General features: G+C 40.0%; 1 protein-coding gene across 4 annotated transcripts in view; it reads right to left on the bottom strand.

The window, feature by feature from the left end:
- Window positions 1-13,209, bottom strand: part of ACSL4 (acyl-CoA synthetase long chain family member 4) — a 52,208-nt gene that overhangs the window by 19,206 nt on the left and 19,793 nt on the right. For 2 of the 4 annotated variants that reach the window (XM_063141574.1, XM_063141573.1), the window contains exons 2-3: window positions 5,313-5,387; window positions 862-1,101 (exon numbers count right to left, since the gene is read on the bottom strand). In XM_063141574.1, the coding sequence (XP_062997644.1) occupies window positions 862-1,089 (228 nt within the window). In that variant the 5' untranslated portion in view covers window positions 1,090-1,101; window positions 5,313-5,387. Of the gene's footprint in view, window positions 1-861; window positions 1,603-5,312; window positions 5,388-10,008; window positions 10,024-13,209 lie in introns of those variants that run through there. The other 2 variants (XM_063141575.1, XM_063141572.1) reach the window with 2 other exon arrangements.

The raw sequence follows: 13,209 nt of genomic DNA, 5'->3' as shown, positions 1-13,209 counted from the left end.
TAAGAAAACCAATAGAATGATAGTCCAAAGGAAATACAAGAAACTTATAATTATCCAATTGTATTTGCAGTCTAAGAAACCTCTCTGATATAGAGCCTTTTCAAATACTGGTTTCCCTACCCTACTAATAGACACAGCTTGTTCAATTAAAATAAGATTTCCTCTGGGGCAGTTTAAAATCTATCCATTTTATAACAGCCCATTTCTAATATACATAACAGAACTGCTACAGAGAGACAACTAACATATAAAGAGCATTTCTTCAGAGAAAAGCAGTGATTTCAAACACCTAAAGCAACTTCTGATTATAAGTTCTAACTTTTTTCCTAAGTTTGGATGACAAAAGAGCCTCGTGTGGCGCAGAGTGGAAAAGCAGCAGTTTCTGCAGCTGAAACTCTCCCCACGGCCTGGGTTCGATCCCAGCGGAAGCTGGTTTCAGGCAGCCGGCTTGGGTCGACTCAGCCTTCCATCCTCCCGAGGTCGGTAAAATGAGTACCCAGTTAGCTGGGGGAAAGGTAATCACGGCCGGGGAAGGCAACGGCAAACCACCCCACTATAAGGCCTGCCAAGAGAACGTAAGCGAAAGCTGGCGTCCCTCCAAGAGTCAGAAATGACTCAGTGCCTGCACGAGAGGTTCCTTTCCTTCCTTTCCTTGGATGACAAAGTAACAGTGGAAATTACCATTTAATTATTGCCACTGTTAAAGAAACATAAAGAGCGCTCCCCCCCAAAAAAATCTTATAGCAACAAGTTTTTATTACTGCTCCTAGCTCACTGGAAGTCAAATACTTAAGAGCCATAATTCCAATACTCCCCAAATGCCTTTATTCATAATGTTTAAACATTAATAGACGTCGTTACCTTTTTAAATACTTTTCCATGGGGCTGCATCTCATTCTCTTCACTTAGGATCTCTCTTGTTCCAAGACAATCCTTTTTCCCAAACTTTGCTACCGCATGGTCAAACAATTTATCCAGAGTGTCTGCTCCTGGGAAGTCTATCGTGGCTAATGACTCAAGATGTGAAATGGATCGGTACGGGCTTCCGGGTTTGTCCAAGACGGGCTTAGCTTTTAAGCGTTTTGCCATCGTTTTTTTCTTCTTCGCATTAGTAAGAAAATACCATGGTATGAATACAAGGACACTGTACACATTAATCAAAAGGTACACAGGGAGCAAGAGAATGATGCGTAGACTTAGCTTAAGATTCATAATGGATAGCTTTCTTTTCCTTTTAAAGTCTATTATCTGTCTCCTGTCCTTTGGGGGTTCCAAGTTTCTTAGCTTTTTCAAGGCAAAAGTGGAAGCAGCAGCAGCACACAAAGCAAGACGAAGGTTTAGGTGGCTCAGTTTTAGAGTTATCACTGAAATGTTAGAAACATTTGGAAGCCAGGAGCAGCAGATTATTGGTGGCTGAAGATCACAGGTAAACAGAGAGCGGGGGGGAAAAATTAGATTGTTAGCTTCAGTCCTTTATTGGTTTCATTTCAAAACGTAGCTAGGTACTGGAGGCTGAACGAACTCGTCTCACACATGTGTACACACCACAAATGATTTTACATGGAAGTAAATATTTATTTAGAGTCTCTCATTGCCTCAATTCAAATATTTTAGGCATTTTCAGACGTACTCTGCTCTTGATATATGATGCTTTTAAGCCAATTTAGCAATAGAAGCATGCATCACAACTTTTTCTTTAAATATTTGTGCTAGAGCTAGGAAAGATTTAGCAGTGCTGTTTATGACTTTCCGAAGCTACATCAATTCATTGTTTACTGGACATGCTTACTTCAGATTCCTTGGCAGGGCAAAACACTGCACTGACGCAGTAAACATTGCAAATTCTTCCCAAGTTCTCTCTTTTAACTTTATCTTGGACTAGCAACCAATCTGATGGAAGCTCCTACAGAGGGAGCATCAGACTGCTTTCAGCTTGACGGCCGAATTCGATTTTGGAGGACGCTTGGGTTTTGCAATTCAGTGGTGGGTAGGACTAAGGGGTGGAGCAAAAATACCCAATATATCAGCAAAGTTTATCTGGATTTGGACCCCTGGGGGGCCACATTTGGTTCAACACCCCTACCATAAAGCATACTGGAATGCTTGCCTAGTAACTCACAGAACTTTATTAGCTAGCAAAACATCCCAACAGGTACACTCAATGGCTTCTTATGTTGAAGGGACGTCCTTCTGTTCAAATGACAATTCGGTAGTTCAGACTTATCTAAGCGTGGCTAATCCGAAAATGCTTTACTAGAGACTTTGTTTTTTTAAATTCCAGAACTGATCAGATCAGTGTCAATGGGTCTGTCTTAGGATATAGTACTGACACATGGGAAAGAGGGCTCAAATTTTCATGCGGTGTTAGGAGAAGGATGGGGGAAAGAGGGAAAAAATGAGCACTGACTGTACACCACGCATCCACATTTCAATGGAGCTTGCTCAAATCTCCCCCCCATAAGATCCAATTAAAATCGTGACATTGAACCAAAGCACTATTTAGTGGACTGGAGCCAAAACATTCTGGTAGGAAGGAGCAAGAAGAGAGATGGGGGAAGGAGAATTTAAATTTCAATGAGACCTCTTCGTTATGTTTGAGGGAGGAATTATTCTGGATGGATTCATGTGAGCAGAAGTCACAGGAACTGCAGGTCAGGGGACGCCCCAGCAGCTATCAGAAACTGGGAATAAACACCATCCCACTTTAGTATTAAAAGTGATGCAGACATATTTTTAATACTTCAGGATGAAGCATGCTGTGGTTTAAAAATAGATTTTAAATGACTGACTAGTGTGCCTGCCAGTAATTAAGAATTTGCAGCACCCATTATTTGATCAAATGAGAATTTAATTTCCCTTTAAGGCACACCAACAGCTACAGACTGGTAGTATGCATTACGCATCTAATTAATATTATTTAATTATATAGTGCAGCATGATGGCTGTTAAATTAATATCTGACAAGGCAGTGCTACCATTCTGTTGAGTCATTTTAGAAATAGCAAATTTAGCTATTTCTAAATTAAAACGTTTTGTGATGTTTTAATTGTTCCTAAAAAACGGGGTGGGTGGGTGTATTACACTACTGTAGCTTTTGGGTTTCTTCTGATGGAAGAGCATGGCTAACTGCAATTTATGCCTAATATATTTAGTTCTGCATGTTCATATATTTTTCCCCATTCCAAAATAAATTAACACCATCATGGCTCTCCAATGAAATATCCTTCAATGGCTCCCAAGAGGACTTGTGACAAGTCTTTGAGACCGTTAAAAGAGAAAAGTCTAGAAATCTAAGTCTTAGCTCTTGCAAGTCAATGGCACTGTTTTGTATTCGTCTTTTCTTTAAATGCTATTTTGATATGTTTCCCGCAGCTAATTTAACACTCCAGCAAAAGGGGGTTGCACATAAATGACAAAACACACGGACAGGAATGTTAATACTACAATTAAAGCTCAAGTGAATTATACAGATCTAATGCCACATAACATAAAACCAGATCTGAAAAAGTAGTGCTTGAAGTCAGACAAAAAGTTAGAAGTTAAAAGCGTGCAATAACGCAGCGATTCAGAAAGATGCGGATCTGAACCCTCTTCTTTCCTAACCCACCCCTGGAAAAAGCAGCTTTGGAAAGGGGAAATTTAGACAGGGGAAATGGGAGGGGGTGTCCCCAGCTGCTGCTGCTGCTGCACATCACTTCTCCGCCACTCGCTCAAACCTGGGCTCCAAAGCACAGCCATGCATTTGGAACCCCATGGAAGATGGAGATGTGGAGGGCAGAAGCAGCAGGCAGGTTAGGCACCTCACCCCACCCACCATTTCTCCTGGCCCAATCATCTCCTCGTAAAGTTCCTCAGCGATCAATTGCATGCAGGACACATTTCAGATAATTAGAACTGGCTAGAACGAGACTAATATGCAGTTTGCTACAGGCTCTATGCTGCCACTTAGATTCAGATTGAATAGCATCTATTCCTTTGTAAGACACGACATCATCATGGGTTACTTAAATAACCATTCAATAAGAAACTTGGGAGGTGAACTACAACCAGAGAATTTAAAACTGGACATGAAGCAACTCCTTGATAACTGAAAAGCTACTAATTATTTTTCCTCACTATTTCATAAAACACAGAAATTCATTTGGGCATATTCAAGGTAACCAAACTACTGGCATCAAGGAAAGTGCACTTCTAAGCACTTACACTTGATCTAATAAATGTTTGCAAATGTCAGGATTATCTGCCTATTTCAAAAACTCAAAATAATAAGGAAAAAGATGAAGTTATATCCAACTGTGGCTATGATGTCACTTAACCCGTTACCTGTGAACTTTGCAGTATGGTTTAACTATGGGTTGCTAGCCACAAACCGCTCAGGAAGAGAACCCATGGTTTGTTGCTGGCTTGTAAACTCTGTATTGATCACAATTAACAACCCATAGTTAAACCATATTGCAGAGTTTGTACGTAACAAGAACCCACAATTCAGCAACAATCCATATTCAACCTGTACTCTTGGCTATTGTTACATGTGAGCCAGGCCTATAGATTAATTGTGGTTTAAACAACCCACAGTTAACCTAACTACTAATTTTAGGTTAACTATGAGTTGTTGAAACCACGCTTAGCCTAATGGGTCTGTTATCACATACTGACAACCCATCAGTTTAAAAACCAATGGGCTGTTATGGACACAACTGGTTTATTCGTAGGTTGTTTAGCATTGATGACTGAACCTGGACCAAACCATGCGTTAACTGTGGAGTAGTTTAGCCCAACAATGAGACATCACTCTCAACCACTTACGAAGGAGTCAACTGTGGGTTCTACAGTAAGAACAGAGTTCCCCACTCATGCACAACAATTCATCAGTTTTTAAACAGATGGCTTGTCGTTATATGCAAACCAGATCACTGAGTCTAGGTTTGGACGTCACGCAACCCCTGATCAGCCCAATTGGCGGTTGAATATTCAAAAAGAGTGTGGAGTGTGCTAGAAATTGTGGGTTAATTAACCCACAATTTACTCCCATTACACGCAAACCAGGTCAATGCCTATGTAGAAATAAAAGTTGAACTACTGGTAGGCAAGACAATGCAAAGGCTAATACAAACCCTATACATAACCACACTGCTATTTACATTATAAGGACAAAGGCTGCCTTTTAGGATATAGTTCTAATTAGGAGTTTAGACATGTTAAAATAAACTACACAGCATTTTATATACTGAAAAAGCTTTGATGTAACACATATAAAAATGAGATGACGGCAATTTACAATACGTATTGGTAAGTTAAACACAAGTACTTACAGTATTTCCAAAAGAAATGAGAACTTCAGAAGTAATTCAATCGACAGTAAGATGGGGAGCAGACCGTGTATGACTCTAGGTTTAAAGAGATTTGAACCAGAATTAAGTAACTTTTACTGTTGTGCAACTACTTCACATCATGGAGTGATTGTCTGCCAAAAGAATTATACATAATTCAAAGCAATAAATATCACAAGAGGCTTTTATAGAACAGAAGATCACGTTGCCCAACATTGAGACCAAATCTGTAAGTACCAAAATTTCAACATATTTAATCAAGGTGTTCCCCCGCCCCAGATGTTTGCAATGAAACCTATATGTGCAGTGCAGATGTTATAAGTGGATGGAAAGCACACCAATGGAAGTACTATAAAATCTGAGGAATGCTCAATGGCTATACATTTCCTTTACGAAAATTAGTCAGCCTGTAAATTCTGCCATCACAGACGAATAGTTCTCTTTCAAGTTATACAACCCTGGCCATTCAACAGCAGAAAGGAAACCACTGGCAGAATAATTTCCCACAGCTCCCGAAAACTGTACCAGAGGAGAGGGAGGTAGAGTGGACACATTTTGAGGGGCACAGAGGAAAGAGCAAAGGGGGGGGGGAATTGCTCGTGCAACTTCACATTGAAACCATAATTACAAGTGAAAACTTCTTTCGGCATATGAAGTTATAGCTATTTACTTGTCTACATATAAACAGAGTAAATGGTGAAAAGAAAAGCAGTAACGATGCGTAAAGAAAATATCTGGCGATACAAAACTGGAATTGCGCTCCCCCGGAGGCGACTTCCAAAGCATGCCATTAGTCAAGAACAAGGGTTGTGGTACTGAATTATGCCAAAGAAAGGAGGTTAAAATATGCTGTCACATTTTTGGTTCCCTGCAATCATCTAGACAGCAATTCTTTGCAGAGTTATTTCATAGAATCATAGAACAGCAAAGTTGGAAGGGGCCTACAAGGCCATCGAGTCCAACCCCATGCTCAATGCAGGAATCCACCCTAAAGCATCCCTGACAGATGGTTGTCCAGCTGCCCCTTGAAGGCCTCTAGTGTGGGAGAGCCCACAACCTCCCTAGGTAACTGGTTCCATTGTCGTACTGCTCTAACAGTGAGGGAGTTTTTCCTGATGTCCAGCTGGAATCTGGCTTCCTTTAACTTGAGCCCATTATTCCGTGTCCTGCACTCTGGGATGATCGAGAAGAGATCCTGGCCCTCCTCTGTGTGACAACCTTTCAAGTTTTTGAAGAGTGCTATTAGGTCTCCCCTCAATCTTCTCTTCTTCAGGCTAAACATGCCCAGTTCTTTCAGTCTCTCTTCATAGGGCTTTGTTTCCAGACCCCTGATCATCCTGGTTGCCCTCCTCTGAACACGCTCCAGCTTGTCTGTGTCCTTCTTGAATTGTGGAGCCCAGAACTGGATGCAATACTTTAGATGAGGCCTAACCAGGGCCGAATAGAGAGGAACCAGTACCTCATGCGATTTGGAAGCTATACTTCTATTAATGCAGCCCAAAATAGCATTTGCCTTTCTTGCAGCCATATTGCACTGTTGGCTCATATTCAGCTTGCGATCTACAACAATTCCAAGATCCTTCTCATTTGTAGTATTGCTGAGCCAAGTATCCCCCATCTTGTAACTGTGCATTTGGTTTCTATTTCCTAGATGTAGAACTTGGCATTTATCCCTATTAAATTTCATTCTGTTGTTTTCAGCTCAGCACTCCAGCCTATCAAGATCACTTTGAAGTTTGTTTCTGTCTTCTAGGGTATTAGCTATCCCACCTAATTTTGTGTCATCTGCAAATTTGATCAGCATTCCCTGCACCTCCTCGTCCAAATCATTAATAAAAATGTTGAAGAGCACTGGGCCCAGGACCAAGCCCTGCGGTACCCCACTCGTTGCCTCTCCCCAGTTTGAGAAGGTTCCATTGATAAGTACTCTGAGTCCAATTCTGTAGCCAACTGTGAATCCACCTAATAGTTGTTCCATCTAACCCACTTTTATCTAGTTTGTTAATCAGAATGTCATGTGGTACTTTGTCAAAAGCTTTGCTGAAGTCAAGATATATGACGTCCACAGCATTCCACAGCATTTGAATCAACCGATATGCAGGCAATGCGATGAGCATGGTACAGCTCTCCAAAAAACAAAACGAATGACCACGTAGGTGGTATGGGTTGGTTCAAGGGGGAAACAACCGTCAAATAACCCAACAACAGCCCATGGGTTATTTGATGGCTGTGTCCCACTCAAGCAAGCCATGCTGGCCGGATTCAGATGACACAACAGTCTGCACCTGGGCGGTGATTAGGCAAACACGCCCAGCACACGCCACAGCTTAAACAAGCCACTGTGGTTCTTTTAAGCCATGTTGATCATGCAAAGCGGGTCTTAGAAGATGCAAAAAAGGAAGAAAAAGGAAAAAGCTTTCCTAAAGATCTAAACAAAAAGATCCTGGCAAACCCTTCATGGAAGCTCATACCAGTGGCCCACTACCACAAAGACCCTCTCCCTTGTACTCATCAACCTAAGTGCAAGTAAGAAGGGCCTCTGTTGCTGACCTTAGAGTGCAGGCAGGCGGATATAGGTGAAGGTGAAGGAGGTTCATCAAATAACCTGGGCCCAAACAATTTAAGGTTTTAAACAACTGTGAGCTCTGTTCTGTTCTGTTACCAACAAATTCCAAGGCACAGAATTAATTAATTCTAAGTGTATGCCTTTTGCACTAGGCTCCAGTCACTGGATCTTGGCGTTCTAATTAAAAAATACCCTCAAAGTAGATCCTGCAAGTCTGGATATAGACTACAGACTAGTTATTCTAAATTAATGAGCAATTTTATGTGCATTTTAGGATTGAGAGGATAGTGCAATTTACCTATTACAAATGAATTTGCTAAAAGTAAAAACTAGACCTCTATTTGCCAAGCTTAAGACAGATCTGGAAAATTTTAGGGCACTCACTACAAGAGACGCCAAATGGGGTTATCAAGTCAAGCGTTTGTTCCAGTATGACCAAAGCTGTAAGACAGAATGCAGCAGCCTGCGTTTTTAAGATCTTTGTAGCTACTGATTGTCTGTGAGAACTTTGGCTTCAGTTGGGTCAAGTGACCCCTGGCCAGTGACTGGCTGAGCTGCTGAAATGTTATGTGATGTCAGGGATGGCCCAAGTCCTTTTGCTGCCTGAGGTGGAGCAGCAATTGGTGCTCCTCCTCATCCTATATCCACCCAAGCCAAGATGCATAGTACCAAAAGCCAGGCAAGTTCTTTTGGCCCATGAAGCAGAAAAATACTACAAATGCCTCTCTCCAACCCTGGAAGTAAAATTACAAGAACACCTTTCATGACACCTGAAATCTGCTGACTGTGGCAGCTACCTCACTCTGCCTAATGGTAGGGCTGGCTCTGCAAAGTATTTATGAATTTTCCAGCTGCTCAGACAGCTCAAAAGGAAACACATCTGTTGGCGTACATGGGGTTGGGACAGATGTGCTGTCAAGGAGAAAGTCTGCAGAAGAGAAGGATGGAGGCATTGTTAAGACTGCGCATGCATGTTTTGCCTGCATGAGAGTGGTATGTGAGAGTAATGTATGTATATAAGAATATTGTTTGAGAGTAATGTAAGTTGTTATATATATGGTATGTGAGAGAGAGAGATGGGGAGGGAGGGGGGACAGACAGACAGAGAATGAATGAATATGGGGGAAAGTGAGAGAGTTTGATGAGGAAAATGGACACAAAGACAGCATTACCTATGAATGTACACAGGTCTCTACTTGTAAATAACTAAAGAGCCACTACTGATGTCTGTTGCCCGATAATTCCATTTCAGTTTTCCCACTGGATTTTCTGTATCTGATTCAGTTTGTTTTATCAACTCAAGAACTTATTCATCAGAATTCCAGCTAGCTGTCTAGACTATAAGAGTTCATTCAGTGTTCAAAAGGCCAACAATATTTCTGCTTTTGAACAACTATGTAAAATAGTAGTACAGAACTTAATGAGTTTCTTAATAGGTTAAAACTACACGGACATCTCTGCTGCTAAAAGTATTTTTCCTTACAGCACAATTAGTCTTTGGTGTTCTGTTAGACTTGAAAAAAGAGAATTTGATATGCATTGCTACTCTTTTCTAGTACGCATCTAGTATGCAATAAAATCTAAAATAGGTCATGAACACTAAGACAATGGGAAAGTCCTCATGTTACAGTATCATTAATTTTTAAATGGCCCACATGGAATAAGCAGAGGGCAAGATTACATTTTCCAAAATCACCCTTCTTCTCAAAGATAAAATTAAGATAAAAGAAGAAAAAGTACCAAAGATTACAATATTCATACAGGAGTACTTTATTCACTTGATTGTAATGATACAAGAGGCAGTAATACTAGCCCATCAGGTTTTAATATACACTTTGTAATTAGAAGGTGTTTTGTTCAAAGTTGTACAAGTTTATTTTGAAATGTTTTCCAACGGACAGTTACTTTGACTACAGAACATTACATCATTAAAAGTTTTTTTTTTTTGTTTAAAGCTTACAAGTTTGTGAAACGTTTTCCAAGTAACAGTTACATAAAATACAAAACATTTGTAAAGTTACCAAACACAGGCTAAAAAGATAAAGATCTGGAATTTATAAACGTTATTGTATTTTCACCCAGATCTGGGAGCAATTTTTAAAAAATAATTACAGAATAAGTTCAGAAGACTTAAAAGGCATTGAAGCATGACTGTAAAGAGATGTCTGATTAACCAAGTCACATTAAACATATGCAAACAAACACCAGCTACTCACCAAAAGAAGCTTTCCAAAATTGTGTTGCAAGTCTATACGAGTTAGAGAACTTATAAGGCAAAAAGTGCACGCCTACTTATTCAAGAAAAAAAGTGTTAAGACAACCACGTCTGGGGAAATGATTCATCAGAGTTGTCAGGGTGATGCTGCTGATGTTTCTGGAAGGTCAAAGTGAGCTAACCTCTGCACTACTTAAGTCTTAACAGAAAATGGGCATTCTGGATGCCCATTCTGCTTAAGGATTTTTCTACACTAAGACAATGTTTTCATGAGGTTTTAAGCACTCATAAATGCCTAAATTGGGTGGGGGCCATGTAGCATGGGTGATCCCTGGCCTGGTCCTTTGTATGATCAGGAAAGTATTTGAGAAATATTAGTGTACTGAACTTCGTTTGTTGTCTTTTAGGTGGGAAGTTAAGACATTTTTTTATTCTGGCAGGCTTTTAGTATATTTTAATCTTGTGAGCTATGGTCCTATTTTTAGATGTTTTTATTCTGTCTTTTAGTGCTCTCTGCTATTGCTTTGAGGACCCTTCTTAGGGCCAAAAGGTGGTGTAAAATGTTTTTATAAATAAAATGAAAACAGCAAATCAGTATATATATTTTCAAGAAAATAAGGTTCCTGAGCCACAGTTTGCTGCACAAAAGGAAGATGTCTTTGTAGTCTATTTACTGTATCTTTGACCATCACAATTCAGGGAACATTAGATGATGAAAACACTCTTGCTTCTTTCCTTTGTGGTTGCACAAGGAACTGGAGGGAGAGAATGTATTATTCCAGCACAGAGAAATTAATTGCTTTCTGCCGGAACAACACCTGATGTCCAGCCTTAATAGCCGAAAATATTTCTATTAGCTAGCAAGAATAGAATAAAATGCCTCTGACCATGTGCAGTGGGCCTTTCCTTTTCAGCCAGCAAGTGGCAGCCTGGCCCTCTCTTGCAGATCTATATAAGAATATGGTTGTGTAAGCCTTATTACTCAAGATCTATCGGACTGATTTTGCTCATTTTGGGTTTAAACTGAAGCATGAGCAGTGTAGACACGCTGAACATTTCAAAAATTCAAATCTCGATTAATTTCTCTGTGCCAAACAGGCAGGGCAGCCCCCCCTGCCAAAAGGATGATGGACAGCCCTGCTCAGCCAATACGTGTGGCACAAACGCAGGTCCCAGGCACAGCAGTGCAGTTTAGGCTGTTGCCACTAGCAGGAAGGGGAAAGGGGATGGAGGTGGCCAATTCAGGTGAGCAAGAGGGGAGGGAGCACACCACATGCAGATTTCGGAGGGGGGGATTCACTATGTACGACCCACATTTGCATTATTCATGAGCAAAAGCAGGAAAGGAGGACTACTAGCTCCCATGGCAACATGGGCTAGTGCCATTCAGAATGAGAGAACAGACTCTCCCTCAAAAGGCAACTTAATCTAGCTGCTTTAATGCATCTTATTTCCCTGAAAAAATCTTGCTCATCAAGAAGTGAGTGGGTTTAATGAAGGCTGCTTCACTGTCTTCCCTCGTGCCATTTTTAATATATATATATATATATATATATATATATATATATATATATGTACAATCAAAGGATACAGTGTAAGGCAGGTTGCCACACACCGCCTTCTGCATGGCCTACATTGCTGATACTGATCATCAGAGAGCCGAAAGTACTCTATGGTGATGCTCTCATGTAACACCCATCCAGAGTATTGGATATACAAACTCCTGCAACATAACATCACCAATCCACTGTGCTAGCTCTGAATGGAGATCAAACCAGCTGTGATGCATACAGACATCCATGACACTTAGAACAGCAACAAAAAAATAAAGAAAACCCTCAAATAATTTGACATGCTTTAAAAAGTCCTATTCATGTCTGAGGGTCAAATATTTAAGAAAACCCTCCACTTCTCTTCTCTCCCATAGACACTAGATCAATTTCAGGATATCTTACGTAAGCACAACTGGTTCTTGCATACATAGTGAGGTAGATAATAGATCTAGGCAAGAATTATATAGCATTAATGCTGCCTGCACAACTGTAGTTGTTGAAAACAACACCAACACCGATACATCGTAGTATTATTGGGGGGGGAACCCCATACACCTTTGATGAGTTCTCCAAGGATCAGAAGAATCTCAGTAAGTAAACAGAGCAAAGTTAAAAGAGTTAGAGATTTTCAAGACAGGAATATATTTTTGAGAAGTAACTGGTTAACTATACTGTCAAGCCTAACAACATCTTAAAGAGTTTTTACAGAGGTGTAAACTGTAATATTGACAAATGATCACCCTAGCCAATGTCATCACACATTCCTCTCTATGTAAAGGAAAATAAGTTCAATGTAGCTTCTTACTTGAACTAATTTTCCATGTAAAGGAAAATAAGTTCAATGTAGCTTCTTACTTCATTGATACAAGCTGCCCACTTCTACCTAAATGGGAGTGATGGGCAATTGACAAATATCCCCAAACGCTTTATCAACAATTCTATATTCATAATTGTATTATTTTCACAACTGTAATCTACAATATACTGAATTTTTTTGAATAATGGAAAAATCTTCAGCAGACACCATTTGGTCATAAATAAAAAAAGATTTAAAAATGCACATTTCTTCATGGGAACCAGAAATATGCTTAAAAGAAAAAAGAACTATTCTGGACCATTCAGTCATGGGCTACATAGAACACTAAATCCAGATATATACATTTGTGCCTTGAAATAATTGAAGTTAAAAGCATAATGGGCTTTGTCGAATTCACTAATAATTCACAGGTTAGGCATTTACAAGACATTGAAATGTTCTAGAATACTGACTGTTGTCAATATCTGACAATGTATTGATAGCTTTCAGAACGAAGAACAGCATATACTCAGCCTCCAAAGAACTACCTTATCAAAAACACTGAGATTCATGGTTTTATTTATTTCACATGAGTGAAATACGTTTCCAGGTTGACAGTGGCCCTGTTCAGAAGACACCTTAAACCACAGCTTTAACCATGGTGAATAAGGCTTTCTGCCTTATTCACTGTGGTTAAAGCCATGGTTTAAGGTGTCTTCTGAACAGGGCCAGTAAAAGGTCTAAAAGCT

Source organism: Elgaria multicarinata, chromosome 15 (assembly GCF_023053635.1).
Source record: "Elgaria multicarinata webbii isolate HBS135686 ecotype San Diego chromosome 15, rElgMul1.1.pri, whole genome shotgun sequence".
NCBI classification, from domain to species: Eukaryota; Metazoa; Chordata; class Lepidosauria; order Squamata; family Anguidae; genus Elgaria; species Elgaria multicarinata.
Note: the sequence above shows the minus strand (reverse complement) of the source record. Positions and strands in the feature narration are given on the sequence as shown.